We start from the raw sequence: 19356 nt of genomic DNA, 5'->3' as shown, positions 1-19356 counted from the left end.
GTGGAGGACTGTGGGAGAGAGCCTGCAGAAGGAGGGACTTGGAGCCATCACGGTCAAGGTGAGCGGCCATCTTGGGAAGGTCTAAAATTATTCAGAGTATCAGCTAACACATTAAAACATGTGGGTTATTTATTGTGTGTGTGTGTTTGTGTGTGTGTGTGTGTGTGTGTGTGTCAGGATGTCTATGAGATTGTTCAGAGAGCATTGAGCCTCTATAAAGCAGATGGAACTGGCATGGCTGACTACGCTCTGGAGTCTTTAGGTAACGATCCCTATATAGTGTGTGTGTGTGTGTGTGTGTGTGTGTGTGTGTGTGTGTGTGTGTGTGTGTGCATGTACAGTATAATGTGTGTGTGTGTGTGTGTGTGTATGTTTATGCATATGCATGTTTGTGTGCTTGTGTAGGCTATGGGACTGTTCGTTATTTATTGAAGGGGCCACTGGAGGAAAATAGGGGAGGGTCATGTTTTTTTATTCTTTGTTGAGGGGAGGGTCACCTAACTTTTTTTTGTCTAGGAGGGGAGGGTCACCCAACTTTTGTATTAATGAAAACAGCAAAATTTGGGCCGTCGACCAGGGCCTTGCACCTGGCCAAAGATGACATAAGCGTTTATTCTTCATTAACGCCTATTCTAGCCTAAGCAAAAAAGCTTACCGTGGCTTATGCCTAATGTCCTAAAACAACGATCAGTGATCACCAAATTTCTCTCATATTTTTCCTCATAATCACTAAGAACCTTTACAAAATTTAGAATGAAGTCATATTAGGCCTATGAACTTTAGGTTACCTGACGTGATGGCATGTTTCTTCTATCTCCATCACTGACGCATATGGAAAAGGCTTAACGTTAACAACGATCAATGATCATCCAATTTCTTTCTCATATTGCTCCTCATAACCATCTATAAAAAAAAACTATCCCGAAGTTTTTTTTCTTTTGGAGCACGTCCGAATCCCAGGACATAATGCACTGTAGGCTACCTCGTGATAGGCTCAAGATATCATTAAAAAAGGGGACAGATAGGCCTAGGCTACTGCACTTAAAACTTAAAAAGATTGAATCGGGTGAACGAAGCTTTTCGAAGTCGAATAGGCAATTGCTGTAAAAACTATTTGCACACCTCCATGTCACAGGAGAGACTAGTGGGCTCTATGAAAATTGTCACGGAGTAGCACAGCTTAGGTTGGGTTCTTTAGAGAAAATGAACTGGCTCCGCCACAGCAGCACTTAAGTGCAGGATGTTTATTGTAAAAAGTGCACCCGAACGTCCAATAGTGTCCAAGAAAAATTGTGGCATGTAAACAAGACTGGCCAATGACAAAAAAAATATTCAATAAAGAAAAACAAACTAATTTTAAAGAGTCCAAAAATAACTGTTTAAGTCCAACAAGACAAGCAAACGAATATTCCAAGGTAATCCAATTACAGCCACAACCTGCAAAAACAACTGTTTACCTGAGCCGGTATTTGTTGCTTCTCCCTCACTCTCTCCCACAGACTGCTCAGAGCCCAACATTTAAGATGCTCAACCCCTCCCACAGGTCATACTATCTCCACAGTTAACAACAAAAATCACTAATAAACACTTTTAAACATCACCCCCACAGTCAGTAAATAGTTCCTCAAGAATACACTCCATATGTATCATATTCATTTCACTTTTCCCCTTATAACCCTTATTACTACCGTATTTCATGAAAAACCCCGTAAAACATAGTTTGCCCCGCACCCATGCTGCACTGCGCAGACCTGAGGCGTTTGAACTAGCCCTCAGCCCCACTGCTCGGGTTAGCCCGTCATGGCGGCGCGCGCGCCATTCAACTATCCCCAAATAGATGCTGCTTGGACTTAAACAAACCAAAACGGACGACACAACAAAAACAACCAGGATTTAACCTGCTCTACCCGGTGAGTGTAAGTTTATTAGTTTACAGGGTTAATAGTGCTGCGGTCAGGGAAAACAGGTACGAGTTTCAGTATTTGTGTTCGCGTGAATGGATGTTTGTGTGTGGTCGCGTGTGGCTGTTTGTTTGCATACACTAATGTTTGTTACCGTGTCTGCTTTTATCGTTGTGTGTGAATGTTATTGTGTGTGCTTTTACAGTTCCTCGCATGTACTGGCGCTTGTCAAAAAGTTGGTATCTGCCACTAGCAAACTAAAGTCAGGTGTGCACCCCCTCGATAGTAACTAGGGATAATTAACAAGGCGCTGTACGGAGGAGCTAGACAGAGCCCTCTGTCACATTACCTTCCCCTTCTCCTAGATTGCAGAGCATCGGCAATCTGGACAGGTAATCAGCCAGCAGATTCTGCTTTCCGGATTTGTGTCGTATATGGAATTTGTAGGGCTGTAGTGCGAGATACCATCTGGTCACTCTCGCATTGTTATCCTTCATTGTCTGGATCCATGTGAGAGCTCGATGATCTGTATCCAGATCAAACTCTCGGCCCAACAAGTAATAACGTAGACTCTCCAGTGCCCACTTAATTGCAAGGCATTCCTTCTCAATTGTGGAGTACCGTTGTTCTCTGGGTAGCAATTTACGGCTCAGATACAGTACTGGCCTTTCTTCCCCTGGCTTCCCTTGCACCAGGACTGCTCCAATTCCCACAGATGAGGCATCAACCTGCACCAGAAATCGCTTCGTGAAGTCTGCACTTAGCAGTACTGGAGAAGAGCACAGGCATGTCTTCAGGGTATTGAACGCTCTTTCACACTCGTCCGTCCACTGCACCGGATTCCTAGCGGCTTTGCTGGTCAGGTCAGTTAGGGGTGCGGCGATGGTGGAAAAATTGGAGATGAAACGGCAGTACCACCCAACAAGACCGAGAAAAGACCTGACCTGCTTTCTGGTCCGAGGTCGAGAGCTGTTCTTGATGGCCTCCACCTTGTCGACTTGCGGCCGGACCTCTCCATGGCCAACGAGGTACCCCAGGTACTTGGTCTCATCCTTGGCCCACTCACACTTTTGGACATTCAAGGTAAGTCCTGCCTCTTGGATGCATTGGAGAACCCTCTGAAGGTGTTGGCAGTGCTCTGTCCAGGTCTGGCTGAAGATCACAATATCGTCCAGGTAAGCAGCACAGCAATCATCACACCCCACTAGGACTCTGTCCATTAGCCGTTGGAACGTGGCTGGGGCACCATGTAAACCAAACGGCATCACAGTGAACTGGAAGAGCCCGAGAGGTGTTCTGAATGCTGTGTACTCCCTGGACTTTTCCTCCAGAGGCACTTGCCAATAACCTTTACGGAGGTCTAGCGTTGTTATATACTTGGCCCGACCAATCTTCTCTAGCAAGTCGTCAATTCGGGGCATTGGGTAGGCATCGAACTGCGAGACTGCATTGAGCTTCCTAAAGTCCAGGCATATCCTTAGGGATCCATCCTTCTTGGGCACCACCACAATTGGACTGCTCCACTCGCTTGTTGACTCCTCAATGACACCCAACTCTTGCATGGTCTGGATCTCTTCCCTCAGTCCAGACACCAGGGTCTCTGGCACCCTGTAAGGCCTCTGACGGATTGGAGTGGGGTCTTTCAGGTGGATCTTGTGCTCCAACACTCCAGTGTGGCCCGGTCTAGGCTGGAACAGCGCTGGGAAGAGGTCAAAAACCTCCAGAAGATCTCTCTGCAAGTCCTCCTTCAAGTGGCCAAAGGTCACTGCTGCCTCTTTCCGTGGTTTCCAGGTCTGCACGTCATCTCCATCTTCACCATCTGCTTCCACTTTCCGCACCATCATCACCTTGGCACCTTTTCTCTTCAGCTCTGCCATCTCCATCTTTGTATCAGCTGTGTCCGTCTTTGCTTCCTCCATCTTCGTCTCCGTGACCTCCAACTTCACCTTTGTTTCTTCAGTGTTCATTTCCTTCCACTCCTTTAGCAGATTCACGTGGTACACCTGGGTGGTCTTGCCCTTGTCAGGGTGGTGTACCTCGTATGTGACTGGACCCTTCCTCTTAGTGATGACGTAAGGGCCTTGCCATTTAGCGAGGAGCTTGCTGGTACTGGTGGGGAGCAGTAATAGGACCTTCTGACCTGGCTGGTACTCGCGGTGCCTGGCATACTGGTCATACCAGAGCTTCTGTGCCTTCTGCGCCTTCCGCAAGTTCTCTGCAGCCTCCTCTCGGTACTGGTCCAGGCGGTCCCTCATTCACAGCATGTACTGCACAATTCCTACCTCCAATGAGGCATCCGCTGGTCTTTCCCAGGTCGTCTTCAGTAGGTCCAATGGACCCTGGACCTGCCAGCCGTACACCAACTCGAATGGGGAGAACCCTGTCGAGGCTTGCGGCACCTCCCTGTACGCAAACAGGAGGAAGGGGAGCCATTTGTCCCAATCTTTGCCAGTGTCTGAGACGAACTTCCTCAACATGCTCTTGAGGGTGTGGTTGAATCTCTCCACGAGTCCGTCCGTCTGCGGATGGTATGGAGTAGTCCGGAGGGCTTTGATTCCCAGCTGCTGGTGGAGTTGGCGCATCAGTCGTGATGTGAAGTTCGTCCCCTGGTCGGTGAGGATTTCCGTCGGGAATCCAACCCGAGAGAACAGCTGGACCAGGGCGCTGACAACCTTAGGTGTGTTGATGGACCGCAGTGGGAAGGCCTCTGGATAGCGTGTCGCGTAATCACAGATCACCAGGATAAATCTGTACCCAGAGCTGCTCTTCTCCAGTGGTCCTACGATATCCATTGCAATGCGTTGGAAGGGGGTGGAGATCATGGGTAATGGGTGCAGAGGCACTCTGTCAGCTCTCCTCACAGCACCTATTTTCTGGCACACAGGACATGTTGCACAATACATACGTACATCGGCATACATTGAGGGCCAATAGAATCGTGAGCTTAACCTAAGATAGGTTTTTTGTAGGGCCAAATGACCCGCCCAGGGTAGTGTGTGTGCGAGGTGAAGGACAAGGGGTCGACATGTGGTTGGTAAAACTAGGCGTTTAACATTATCCCCTTCAATGTATAACAGCCCATTCTCCAATATCACTCTTTCCCCATCCACCCCTTTTTGATCACCTCCCTTCCCGTTCATTCTGTCAAACAATGGTTTCAGTGACACATCCCCAGCCTGCAAGGTCCCCATGTTCTCTGGCACCTTCCACAACCCCTCAGCTTCTAGCCCAGTTGCTTCCGGTTTAATCACCGGGGTACCCAGATGCTTCTCTAGGCGCCGCTGCCGGCGTGGTTTTCTGGGGCCTTTGGACCCGCCCTGACACAGACTACCACACAAGTCTGGCAGGGGCTCCAGTCCTCCCCTAATTTGGGATCTCGTAACCACTGCACAGGACAGATGTGCACCTGCAGCTTCATTTTTAGGTGCACTCAGAAGATCTGTCAACGCTGGTAAGTCCCTACCTAAGACCATGTCAGTTGGCAAACCCTCCACCACCCCAGCATTAATCAAAAACATTTGACCATTTACCGTTACAGTCACCTCCATAGTCGGGTATTCCTTCTGATCACCATGTACACATTGCACAAAAATTTTCTTTTCATAGTTCAAATTATCAGCGGGTAGCAGGGATTTGTTGATGAGAGTCACAGAGCTACCAGTATCGACCAGTGCACGCACAGCTTGTCCATTCAAGAGAATTTCAGATTTCATTTCATCATCATTATCCCCACAGAGACGGTCCCCCTCCCTTGGTACATAGCAAAACCCAGTCAGCTTTGGTTTTCTCAGAGGACACACAACAGCTTTATGGCCTGGCTGCTGACAGTAGAAACAGATTAACTCTTGCCCTCTATTCTGCGAACCATCCCATCTTACAGCCCCCCCCCCCTGGTACCTCTACCGTCCCGTGTGTCTTTGACATCTTGGGTTGCTTGGGATCGCTGATTGCTTTGAGGGTGCAGTGATGCTTGGGGTCGCTGACTGCTTTGAGGGTGCAGTGATGCTTGAAGTCGCTGAGTGCCACGCCGATGAGCATTGAGGTACTGCATGGCTAGTTTTGCAGTGGTCTTACCATCCTTTGGTTCATGCTCTTTCACCCAGGTCCGGACATCATACGGCAGAACGTTGATTAGCTGCTCCATGATGATCATTTCTGCAATGTCCTCCTTGGAGTGCTGCTCAGGCCTTATCCAGCGCCGATACAGGTTCTTCAGGCGGTTGTACGTCTCCGTTGGGGTCTCTCCTGATGGTGTTGTCGCTGTCCTGAAACGCTGTCGGTATGTCTCAGGTGTCACGTCGAACTTCTCCAGTATAGCTTCCCGCAGGTACTTGTAGATGTTGGACCGCTCCTCATCCATCGATGTGTAGGCAGCAAGCGCCTTCCCCGTCAGCAGTGGCACCAGACGACACGCCCAGTCTCTCTCTGGCCAAGCCCAGGTTCTGGCCATGCGCTCAAAACGCAACAGGTAGTCCTCGATGTCTTCACTCTGCTGATACAGCGGCATCTTGGGCTCCTTACGCACAACCCTCTCTGGCTGGGCTGGCTGAACTGGCACGGCAGCAGGAATCGACCACGGCTCATCAAAAGAATCTGCTGACTCTTCTCTGGTGACTGGAGGACGATGGTGGGTTGGTGTGGGGAGGCCCATCCGCGGACTCTCCGACTCTCTGGTACTCGACGTGGTTGTAGTCCTTGGTGCTGTGTGTGATGGGTGCTGTCCTCTTGCTTGTCCTTGTCCAAGGTGTGTGGCCATGCCACGGATCTCTGCAGGATGGTCTCCTCACGTCGCTGCTGCATGTTCAGGAACTCCCTCAGCAGGCCTGCTACATCTCCCATTGTCTGGTCTGCCTCCCCCTCTGGTGCTTTTGATAACTTCTGGAACCGGGCTTTAGGTTGTTGATCTGTCGGAGTACTTGAAGTCATCTTGGGGCGTACCACTTGCTCCGCCTCCTCTAACCGCTCCTCAGAGGCATCCTCCCAATCCTCTTCGTGCTTCTCACCCTTCACGTCGTCCATCTTGAAACTTTTGCGATGCACTTCCTATGGCTGGCCAATCCCACCGCTGCCACCATATGTCACGGAGTAGCACAGCTTAGGTTGGGTTCTTTAGAGAAAATGAACTGGCTCCGCCACAGCAGCACTTAAGTGCAGGATGTTTATTGTAAAAAGTGCACCCGAACGTCCAATAGTGTCCAAGAAAAATTGTGGCATGTAAACAAGACTGGCCAATGACAAAAAAAATATTCAATAAAGAAAAACAAACTAATTTTAAAGAGTCCAAAAATAACTGTTTAAGTCCAACAAGACAAGCAAACGAATATTCCAAGGTAATCCAATTACAGCCACAACCTGCAAAAACAACTGTTTACCTGAGCTGGTATTTGTTGCTTCTCCCTCACTCTCTCCCACAGACTGCTCAGAGCCCAACATTTAAGATGCTCAATGAATGGATGTGAATGGATGTTTGTGTGTGGTCGCGTGTGGCTGTTTGTTTGCATACACTAATGTTTGTTACCGTGTCTGCTTTTATCGTTGTGTGTGAATGTTATTGTGTGTGCTTTTACAGTTCCTCGCATGTACTGGCGCTTGTCAAAAAGTTGGTATCTGCCACTAGCAAACTAAAGTCAGGTGTGCACCCCCTCGATAGTAACTAGGGATAATTAACAAGGCGCTGTACGGAGGAGCTAGACAGAGCCCTCTGTCACAAAAATGAAAAAGATATCTACTGTATCTGCAAGTTGACCCTTTGATTTCATGGCTGAGTTTGCGGCAAAGTAAGCAAGAAAATGTTTTTTTCTGAGTCAGGATATGGCGAGTCAGTGTCATTTATTTGTCCAATGTTAGCCTACAGACCAGTTTCCATAGTGCACATCTTATCATCTTATCAATAGTTTGAATGTTGAGTGTGTTTCTGCTCATTGACAAATAGCGTTCAGCACAATGATTCATGCCCAATTAATTCCCCCTGTTAAGGTGCTTTGTTACAGTAGACAAGCTGGTGTAGCCTATTAGCCTATTATTAAAATGCACCGACAGTAGCCTAGACTACGGAGCCCTAGAGGTGTCATCACAAAATGTTTTGCATGTTGAGAGAATGTGCGCTCGTTTTACTAAATTGTGCTCACGTTTAACTATATTGTGCACTCGTTTTACTAAATCGTACGCTCGTTTTACTAAATTGTGCGCTCGGTTTACTTAATCGTGTGCGCAATTTATTATATTGTGCTCTCGTTTTACTATAGTGTGCGCTCATTTTACTAAATTGAGCTCTCGTTTTAAGCATAGTAAAACGAAGGCACAATTTATTAAACGAGTGCACCATTTACTAAAACGAGGGCACGATTTATTAAAACGAGAGCACAATTTGTGAACATGGTTATAGAACATTGTGCGCACGATCTACTTAAACGTGGCCACAATTTGTAAAACGTGCACTCAATATTGTCTTGACACATGTAAACATGAGCACGTTATAGTATATTCGAGATCTCGATCTAGTAAAACGCACCCACGAATAATTAAAACGTGGGCTCGAAGAAATTAAATTGTGTGCACAAAAATGTAGTGTGGTGTCAAGGGGTATCCCCGGGAATGACGTCGGGAGGTGTGTCGCTTGTAGTGACGTAGGGGGAATCTCATTGATTGCAGTGCACCTGGATATAGCCCTGTTAGGTAGGCTATAGGTGGGAGAGCAGATGATTGTGTGTGTTTGCACAAGCCCCTTGCCATCTTCGTCCAGCTGAATGTTTGCCGAAGTTTTGAGTGTTTGTTGAGGTCCAAGTTTATGCAGAGCTGTGGTGTTTATCGCGAACGGTGTGAGCTGGGCTAGGCCTACATAGCCTGAGAAGCTGAGCATCGTGAACGCCACTGTTTATGTCTCCCGTTTCATAGTCCGTATCAAAGCTTACCTCATTGTGTGCATCATATCGGTGTGCGGGTGGGTTATATGGTGAGGCCCATCGGGCGCTAGAGGGAACCTTATTGTATTGGGTGGGTATTAGGCTACTACTAATACGCAGTAGCATTTGTACCAACAACAGTAGGTCTACGTGTTGTTTGGGAGCTTGTCGCTGTGTGTGCTTCGATTGCCTTCTAGACCTCACAGTTAACGTAGGCTTTAGTCAACAATCCAAGAGGTAGTGGAAACCGGTCATTACAACAGAGCTCGAGTAGCCTATGTAGCCTAGTAGAATTTCCCCATTATGGGTCTCCATAGCTGGCGGTTGACACCACAGGTGCCCCTGCTACAAAGAGTAGAATTCCGCTATAAACCATCCTGACCACCTAAAGGCTTTAATTAGCTGCCTACGGTTATCATCACATTACCAATATGAACTGTAATGTTACAGACAGCTGTAGGCCTAGTCCATGCCAATAGCCTGATAGGTAACACGAAGTTGCCACCACAGCACAGCGAGCGGTGAGAAAATGTCGGGAATTACTAAATGCACAAAATACATATTTCAAGAGCTCAATTTAGGCCTACAACGGGGTCACCTTTTATTAATTCGAGGGCTCAATTAAAGGAAAACGTGCTCACGTTTTATTATTTCGAGGGCTCAATTTAAGGAAAACGTGCTCACAAATTATCACGACCAGAAAAAATATCACTTAAAAGTGAGTTCTCCCGGGCTCCGTAGACAGTAAAAAAAGTTAAAATACGTGATAAACCCGGAAAAGGTTGACAGGTATGTTTCGGTCCCGGTGATTATTTGTGAAATTGTGCAAACGACAGCATTTTCAGGGCATTTCATGGAATGAGTGGTAGCATGCAAGCTCCTAAATTGACCCAGTACAGAAGGCATCAATACATTGTTGGGGAGGGTCATGCGTTTTTTCTCAATCACTCTGCAAATTTCTTGCTGGCGAGGGAGGGTCACGTCTTTTTTGACTAACGCTCCCAAAACTCCTCTGGTGGCTCCTCCGGTGTGTGTGTGTGTGCGTGCGTGCGTGCATACGTGCGTGCGTGCGCGTGTGTGTTTGTGTGTAGGTGCTGGTGTGATTGGGTCCCGTAGCTCAGAAACATACCGCACCAGGTCTCCGTGTTACAGCCTGTTTGGGATGCCACTGCGGTATGCTTCAGAGAGTCCACGCACTGTTATACAGGTAATACACCTATTAATGAACACACACTCGCACCCCCCCCCCACACACACATACAAACACACAGTTACATCACTCACTGTATCTGTGTGTGTGTGTGCGCGTGTGTGTCAGCCTGAGATGCGTCCTGGGAAGTGCTGGGCGTTTAAAGGCAGTGAGGGGTTCCTCACCATCGCCCTGTCCCTCCCCGTGCGCGTCACACACGTCACCTTGGAGCACTTCCCCAAGAGCCTCTCCCCCACCGGCCGCATCGACAGCGCCCCGCGAGAGTTCGCCGTTTACGTGAGTCTCAAAAGCCTCCGACTTTACACTACGCCAAAGAGAAAGTATAACTTTCTAAAGAGATGGCCTATGCATATTTGTTTAGTTAATGGTTTGTGTTTGTGTGGGTCTGCTTGCTTGTGTGTGTGTGTGCCTGTACGTGTGTGTCTGTGTGTGTGTGTTTGTGTGTGTGCTTGTGTTTGTGTGTGCACTTGTGTGTGTGTGTGCCTGCCTGCTTGTGTGTGTGTGTGTGTGCGCTTGTGTGTGTGTGTGTGTGTGTTTGCTTGTGTGTGTGTGTGTGTGTGTGTGTGTTGTCTGCTGCCATGTCCTCTTCCAGGGCCTGAGTGGCTTTGATGAGCAGGAGGAAGGGAAGTTCCTGGGTAGATTCACATATGACTCTGATGGCGAGCCCATCCAGACCTTTGAGCTGCCGGTGAGACATCATCAGAAGCCTGCAAACTTTTCCCCACCTTTATTACTGGAGCCCAACAACATCTCTTCAATATTTAACTTTCTCTCTCTCTCTCTCTCTCTCAGGACTCAGTGAAGGATGTGTATCGTGCGGTGCAGTTGAGGGTTCTCAGTAACTGGGGTAACCCTGAGTACTCCTGCATCTACAGATTCAGGGTTCATGGCCAGCCACTGCCCCACTGAGAGACACACAACCTCAGCAAAGACTTTATTTTCATTACCCTATTACTTTATTTTCTATAATAATATATTTGCTTTCAAGCTAAAACTATAATGTTTCAAGTTATATATATAAGTTCATACATTTATTTATGATTGTTGATGTCATGTCATGTTGATTGTCAATGCAGTTCTTTATTGGGGTACACAGCATAAAGACACTGGAAAGAAACAAAGAACATATTTGTATTGTGTAGGCTACATTTTAATGTGGAGATTCAGTTTGTAATGTTAGTTAATATTTATTGTTAATTATATAATGTCTACAAATCACTAACACTTTACTTTACCATGATCATTAGATAATATTTCCAGCTTTATGATAAAATGCAGAGACCAAATTTCCTTCAGGATCAAAAGAGTATATATACTTATACTTAAAGCAACACCAAATAACTTTTCCTCTGTCGCACGGACTATTTGTTTATCCAGCACCAGCTTTGCAAATAACAATATCCACAGACAATGTAGAATATGTTGCATGATTTTATGAAAGTAGGATGTATTGTGACATCAGATGCAAGTCAAATTTGTAGTTTCTCATGTCTCATTCCATCGAACTACAGATCCGCTACCCGATCCGGCAAACTTACATAGTGCCGTTATAGCCGATAGAGGGCCGCGAAGCGAATGCAGAAAGTGCCGTTCACCCTGTTACGAGTTGATGAACCACTGAAATGATTTTGGAAACATTATTTTAAGGTACAAAAAACTCTTTGGTGTTGCTTTAAGTAACCTGAGTGTGTTTTCTGATATACCTTTGTGTGTGTGTGTGTCTGTGTGTATATGCAAATGCATTGAGACATCACAGGCTGACATGTTATATAGACTACTGTCCCATCCAGTTTTATTTTATTCTTCACTAATCTAATGAATGAATTAGTGAAACACACTCAGCACACAGTGAGGTGAAGCACACACTAATCCCGGCGCAGTGACCTGCCTGCAACAACAGCGGCGCTCGGGGAGCAGTGAGGAGTTAGGTGCCTTGCTCAAGGGCACTTCAGCCATGCCTACTGGTCGGGGTTCGAAGCGGCAACCCTCCGGTTACAAGTCTAAAGCGCTAACCAGTAGGCCACGGCTGCCCCCTAAGCCAGTGATCAGATCAGCTAGTGATGGACTAGTATTCCCATTCATCTCTATGGGAGATCAGCCAGTGATGCACTAGTATTCCCATTCATCTCTATGGGAGATCAGCCAGTGATGGACTAGTATTCCCATTCATCTCTATGGGAGATCAGCCAGTGATGGACTAGTATTCCCATTCATCTCTATGGGAGATCAGCCAGTGATGGACTAGTATTCCCATTCATCTCTATGGGAGATCAGCCAGTGATGGACTAGTATTCCCATTCATCTCTATGGGAGATCAGCCAGTGATGGACTAGTATTCCCATTCATCTCTATGGGAGATCAGATCAGCCAGTGCATTCAGATCAGGACAGCAGAGAGGGCAGCGACACACACTTCACACAGCGACAGCAACATTAATATCTTAAAATACTCTTCTAATCCCAAGAGTTCAGACGTGATGGCCTACTTCTGGTCACATGTGGGCATTTAGATCCACTCCCTTCTGCGGAGCAGTGATTCCAAACACTTGCACTTGGAAACCTCGACACAGAGGGCCTTGCAGTGTGAGTCGGCCCTTAGGGCTGCTGACACATAGTCTCCACACTTGCAGGGTGATTAGGCCCTTAGTCAGTGCAGTTATGTTTTTGGGAAGAGAAAAGTAGAGAAATAAAGAAAATATGTTTTTATTGTGTCGTACATTTTTTATAAATTACGACATTATGTTTATTTATGATGTTAAAATTAATATTTATTGTTAATTGTCAACAAAACACTATGCCCAACCTTATTTCACCTGAATATGGAATAATTAAGTGTGTTTTCTCATATACGTGTCTACATCAGTGTGTGTGTGTGTGTGTGTGTGTGTGTGTGTGGACATGCACACATCTTTGGATAGGCTATATGCAAATGGGCAATTTGGCAGCTCTGTTGGGTCTGTTTTAGGTCCTGTGTGGACATTTTATATGCTGTCTTATGCAGTTGCATGTTTTTTTCTTGGCTAATTTACTGAAGAGACATTGCATTGCCAGAAAATAGGATGTAATGTGTACACATTATAGGCTATTGTACTACAGTGATTATGCATGACTCTGGCAGAATAATCATAGTATTTGAACAACAGGGGGCGAACTCTAGCCAACTCATTGTAAAAAGCTGATTGTAGCCAGGGAATCAAGTACAGAAAGTAAAAGTTTTTCTGGAACTCAACTCAGTGCAACGCGGACACGGTCGCCGTACAGGTAGGCAATGTTAGCTCCCCATCTCCTCATTTAGCCTTTGGCGTTTTTATCCAAAGTGATTTAATACAATGCACATATATCATTTAAGTTAGGCATGAAGCCGTACGCTCTGTCTATCGTTTCCTGTCGTTAACTTATGTATGTAGGCTAGCCTATGCTATGTCCATGCCACAGGGATGCAAACAGAGGTATGGTCAAAAAGGAGTGAGATTATCGAAGCCCACGCCCCCGCAGGAAATATATAATTACATTTTGCCACCACCTCTGCCATCCAGGGCTCACCCTATTCACACAAAAATGTTCTTTATATGAAAATACACTGTCCCAGTTCCTTGGAAATTCTTAAAAGTAAAGAATACTGAGACAACGCTGGAAAATTTGGCATGTCCTTTTTTTTCAAAATATTTTTTAAAAGTCTGACATTTTGAATTTGTGTTTGGCTGTCTTGACCTCAATCTCCGTTTCAACCTGTAACCCATGGGCGGACTTTCGGGCCCCTGGGCCCAGATGTATTAAGGGCCCCCACTTATTGCCGTATATGTGGGAGGGGGGGTTTGGGGGTCCTCCCCCAGAACATTTTTAATTTTTCTGATGTGATTTCCTGTATTCTGGTGCATTTTGGGGATGGCCAATACTAAATTCAATCAGATTCATAGCCTACATCCTGATTTGTTGATATTGAGGCAATGATTCCATGCAAAGGCTTGGGCTTCAGGGCCCCCTGACCCCGGTAGGCCCGTGCAGTAATCCATCCCTGCTGTAACCAAGACCAGTTCCACTTTGTTTTACAACCCTCATCCACTTTCTTAACTGTTAGTGCCTCACTCTCATCAAATTCTCTCATTCTGCAAATGAAAAGTTGCATATATTAGCCATAGTGTTACCCTAGACCTGACAGTATCATAACAGAGTGCAAAATAGTTCACTTCACTCTGCCCCCTTTCTCAATGCACCCCAAAATAACGTTCTTCTGCACGAAAATGTACAGTTAAAATGTATCAACAGTAGTGCGGCCTGTCTGTTAGGATAAGCCCACACATCAGTTTCTCGCCCTTGAAAATAAGTCAGTTCGTCACTTCACTTGTCACTTCGGGTTGCATTTGCGAAAAAGCCTAGACCAGCGGCTCATTAGGCTACTAGACGTCAACAAGCTGCTAACCTAAAACTAGCACAAGTATGTTACCATTAGGCTACACATTGGAAAGGGGGTAGAGTTGGATATAACGTTAGGCTGCTACTAAAATATTAGGCTACAGGATAAAATACTGCTAGTCTGTCCGGAATACTACTAAACTGACTGACGCAACAAACAAGGTTAAAAAAAAAAATCCAACTGTATTTTTGCTAGTCATGTAAAATGTAGCGCTAGTGTGCTACCTAGCACTAACCTGGCATAATTATTGTAAAGACTGTAATGACACATTAGGACAACCTAACCATTACACAATGCAAATGGTAGAAATGATCTGATTAGAAGACATCAAATATGGTTAACCTTACTTTTCTTGCAAAAAAGACCAGGCACGACACAAAATTACTGGATCCCGGACTGATGGATGTAACGTTAAATCCTTGCAGTGAAGTGCAGCCCCTTAGCAGTCAGATAATGGTGCGCAGCCAATGGGATTTTTACGTGCGCAGCTTTTTGATTTAGTGTTGTCTTACACTTCCTATGTTTCATGGGCTGTAACGGTAGGCTATGTGTTTATTTAGTCATTTTAATACAGAATTAACTTTGATGAAATTATAATCAGACACTTCAACACCCCCCCCCCCCCCCCCCCCCAAAAAAAAAGAAAAACTCATCGGATCTGCACGATTCACACAAGTCCCCCAGACAGCCGTGAAAAAGGCGGCATCCGCCAAAAGGCGCGCCATTTGCATCCCTGATGCCATTCTCTCCACGCGCGGTGAGGAGAGGCAGCTGGAGTGTCCCACCACCAGTCTCGCTATATACAGACCAGACCAGACCAGACTGTGGACATCTGCACACGGATACAAACACCATCAAAGTGGGCAAACAAGTTCGGTTCGGCAGGATTGGCGTGCTGCGTTACTACAAAAAAATGCTATTTCCGGGTAAACGTAACTGCAGACAGGACAAAGTTCAGAGCACTGTCAACGTATGTATCGACCACTTTTAGTCGCTTTGTGTTTTCCTTACGGCTCCGACTCCGATTCAACATGTTGAATCGCCTGCAAACAAGTTGCTGGAGATCTGTCGACGTTATAGCGGTGCTGCGGACACTGCAACGATTGGAGCCACATACGCGCATCGGCTTCCGCGTAAAGATCAATTAGGGGAAACACTAACTCCAACCAAATAGAATGTGGTAATGAAAGTGTTGCAACCAGCTAGCAAATTCAAGTAGGCCTAGGCCTAGTTACAACCATATCCTATGATAATAATGACCTTCATTATATTAAAAGTTGTAGGCTATGTGTCTTTATGGTCTTGATGTGTCGTTTGTGTCTACCGCTGTCACGTCATCCGGAGAAATAATAGGCTTGTTCGACTTCATGCAGACCAGTAGGGGTTAAGTTATTTAGAGACCTCCGACTAGCCTCAGACCAGCCTCAGACGAGTCCAGAAAGTGACGTCAATTCCGGACATAAGTACATAATTTACTTTTTCTCTTTATGGCGAATACAGCGGGGAAAAACATGTTTTCTTTTACAGTTCATGTAACAAATAGTCACATTAGGGAAGCTTTGTATTATTATTCGTATCACATTTATTTATTAAATAATCAATTGCAACTGACTGTCCACGTGATCTGCCAGAGCAGCTGGGAGGAGCTTGTGACTCACGCATAGGGACTCACTGAAGATATTGCGCGAAATTTTGGTTTATGGCTATGGTTTAAATGCTCTTCCTATTCATTAACATGAACATGATGCCAGACGAAAATAAATGACTATGATGTTTAATAATCCATTGTAGGCATACATTTAACAAGTTATCATTATATCACATCAATTAAGTGTTTTCTGTAGGCTATAGCCTACTGTGTGACATGCTTTACACTACAGCATAAAAATCAACAATAGGCTATCAACACGTTTGCAGTATCACTGTTACAGAAATCACATACAAGAAGGCATCCTCTTGATTGTCTGTACATTTTTGCACATTCCAACATACGAAAGCAGCATGAGGAAACCTGTCGTTTTTCTTCCTTCTGTTCTAACTAATTTTACGAGCCTGCAGTATCACGAAGTACAGCTGTTACACGAGGGTCTGGCGTCCCTTTGTTATGATGCACTTCCTGCGACGGTCACTTATCTCTAAATAGGCTTGTTCGTCTTCATGCAGATCTGTGCAGATCTGACTTGATGTGATGCATGCTGGGTTGAACACAATGCATACTGGGATGGACGCAATGCTTACTGGTTAGAAATCCTGTCCGACTTCTGTCAGCCGGGGAGGGACTTACCACCCTATCACCATGTCAAATGACCTTAAAATATCGCGGGAGTCTTAGCCTGCAAACAACATCATTTATTTCGTCAGTCATCATGCTCATTTTAATGAGTAAGAATGAAAGTTATGCTGTATTTATTGCAAACAAAATTCTGCAATATCTCCCGCGAGTCACATCAGGCAGACTGTAGCCTGTCTGTCCGGGATGAGCTGCCCTCTGTTGTACTGTAGCTCCTCCTGGCTAGCCTCTGAAGATCACGTTGACGCAGAAAGCCAGACAAAGTCAGACGCAGTTGATCTCGAACAAGTCTAATGTTTGGTCACCGCTATTTACCGATTTCCAGCTCCCACTGACTTCCATTCAAGACATGTAAACAAAACGTCAATTATGTAGTTAAACTAGCGCAGCTGACTTATGCCAGCAACCATTTCACTTTGATAATAAACTACATTTTGGTACAGTGCATATATATAGCATGAATAACACAATTTGGCTTAAGCAGTGAGGAGAATTTTTATGCCGTGTCAGCCCCTAAGACTGTGCCCATTGTCTAAATTTGTGGTCGCTTAATGTCGAATGTCAGAGTAAATACATTCCAAAACGTACCCTAATGATACTCTACAATTTATAAAGGAACTAAGATTAAAAAGAAAAACACGATATATCAGATGGATCACACAAATAATTGACAAGGAAGTACAAGATTATTCGACGGTCGCTTCTTTTCTAATATAATTGGCTACAATACATATTTCAAGCCACTAGATGGCGGCATTTCACTGCACTTCGGGCCTTTTTTGGATGTAAAAGCAAGCAGTGAAATGGCGTCATCTGATGGCCGTGCAGCGCAATATTTAAGGTCGGGAGCAGGGACATAGAACATACACACTAGGGAAGTCAAGAACACTCGCACGTAACACACATAGGGTTGGACGCAGACACACCATACAGGCACAAGCACACACAATATTAACCCCAAAGTTCTCCCAGAATCCCCAGCGTGAAACATTGTGGGAATCTCAAGCACAGTCCAGCACGCTGACGTTACACAGCTCCCCCAACAAGCCATTGCCGTCCTCGGCGCGGGCGTTCCCACAGTCCAGCAAAGTCTATGACACTCCCACACAGCAGGTGCACACACCGCAAGAGCCCTACTCACTCCGGGGAACCACAACCACCAGTGGCCCAATGCAGGCGTACTGGCAGTCACCTGGCCGTCGCCGCTCGTCCCCAGCTCCCTTCAGCGAACGCCCTCAGGTCGCACTTTCGCAGTGTGCACCACCACGACGTTCCTACAACACCTGGCTGGGCCTAGCCTCCACTGCCACAGACTCCCCGGCACTGAGCACCGTAACTGGCACCGCACCTCCGACGCTCCGCTCCGTCGTCTCGCCAGTCGGGGCAACTCCAGCTCCATCGCAGTCGGACCACGCTGCGCAATCAGGCTACGGCTACCGTCGCTGCTCCCGGCCGCTCCACTCCGCCACGGTTGCGTCAAGGCCTAGACCTTGTCTCTGGCTCGTGCCATCGGATTTCACACAACAAACTTTTTTTCCCTTATTTTTCTAAAGAGCGCCGGCGAACAGGCCAACAAGAACAGGTGCCCGCACAGCATGGTGCCTCCCACACGCACCCAAAGGCTTAGAGTTCCGTTTTTCAGAGGGCCCTTCTGCCGAAGCTGCCCAACCGTCGTGCCTCAAACGGCTCCGCCAACCGTCCGTCCTCAAGGCACCACCTCCTTGCTGCTCCGCAGCCAGGGCCACCGCCAACTCCAGCCTAAAGCCGCCCGGCGGGGGCAGGGGCTCCAGGTCTTCTCGTGGTGAAGTCAGCGCCCAGGCCGGTCACCACCTCATCTTCCAAGGCCGCTTCCTCAGGCCACTCTCCCGCTCACGTGAAGTCCTTCTCCGCCGTGGCCACTGCATCGAGACCCTCTTCAGGCAAGCACTCCTCCAGTAGCCAGCTTTTTAGTACCCCTTACAAGGGCTCTCTTCAGATCCTTTTGCTTGGGCATCCATCTAGCGGTGAGCATGGACGGATTAAGAACTTTCGGGCCCCTGGGCCCAGATGTATTAAGGGCCCCCCACTAATTTTCACATATGTGGAAGGGGGGTTTGGGGGTCCTCCCTCAGAAATGTTTTAATTTGATGTAATTTCCTGTATTCTGGTGCATTTTGGGGATGGCCAATACTAAATTCAATCAGATTCATAGCCTACATCCTGATGTGTCTATATTGAGTCAATGATTTCAAAGGCTTGGGCTTAAAAAGGCTAGTTCTTCCCTTTGTTACTCAATTGTGAGTTACAGCAGAGGACCAGTGAATAGCTATTTCCAAAATGATTGTGGAATTCAGAAATAACTTGAGGATCCAAATTATTCCTGAACACTGAACATTTTTATCCTCCAAAAATCCGTCTAAATCGCCCCCAAAAACTCAGCGAAATCAGCTTAGTGAGAGTAAAAACGTGACCAAACCATGTTTAAATAGTGATTTTGAATCTTGAAAATGTCAGATATGGACTCAGCATCTCCAGTAACCCCTAAGAACATACTAACATTGTCCGTTTTGGCCAAGCAGCTCCTATGATATGATCAATATAGGTGATTATGCTAATTTATGCTAATTAGCTTAATTACACAAATTGCCCAACAAATGCAAA

General features: G+C 46.3%; 1 protein-coding gene across 1 annotated transcript in view; it reads left to right on the top strand.

Moving 5' to 3' along the window:
- The window catches only part of LOC143137503 (klaroid protein-like), a 79978-nt gene extending 67305 nt beyond the window's left edge, over positions 1-12673 (top strand). Inside the window, exons 13-18 of the mRNA XM_076297750.1 lie at positions 1-58; positions 178-262; positions 9895-10010; positions 10122-10289; positions 10606-10701; positions 10806-12673. The exon at positions 1-58 is cut by the window's left edge and continues 170 nt beyond it. Of these exons, the coding sequence (XP_076153865.1) occupies positions 1-58; positions 178-262; positions 9895-10010; positions 10122-10289; positions 10606-10701; positions 10806-10922 (640 nt within the window). The 3' untranslated portion in view covers positions 10923-12673. The remainder of the gene's footprint in view (positions 59-177; positions 263-9894; positions 10011-10121; positions 10290-10605; positions 10702-10805) is intronic.
- Positions 12674-19356: the final 6683 nt, after the last annotated feature.

This window comes from Alosa pseudoharengus, unplaced genomic scaffold (assembly GCF_046254945.1).
Source record: "Alosa pseudoharengus isolate Yale_2024_CS ecotype anadromous, Long Island Sound unplaced genomic scaffold, YU_APseudo_1.1 YU_APseudo_1.1_scf_21, whole genome shotgun sequence".
In the NCBI taxonomy this organism is placed as follows: Eukaryota; Metazoa; Chordata; class Actinopteri; order Clupeiformes; family Clupeidae; genus Alosa; species Alosa pseudoharengus.
Note: the sequence above shows the minus strand (reverse complement) of the source record. Positions and strands in the feature narration are given on the sequence as shown.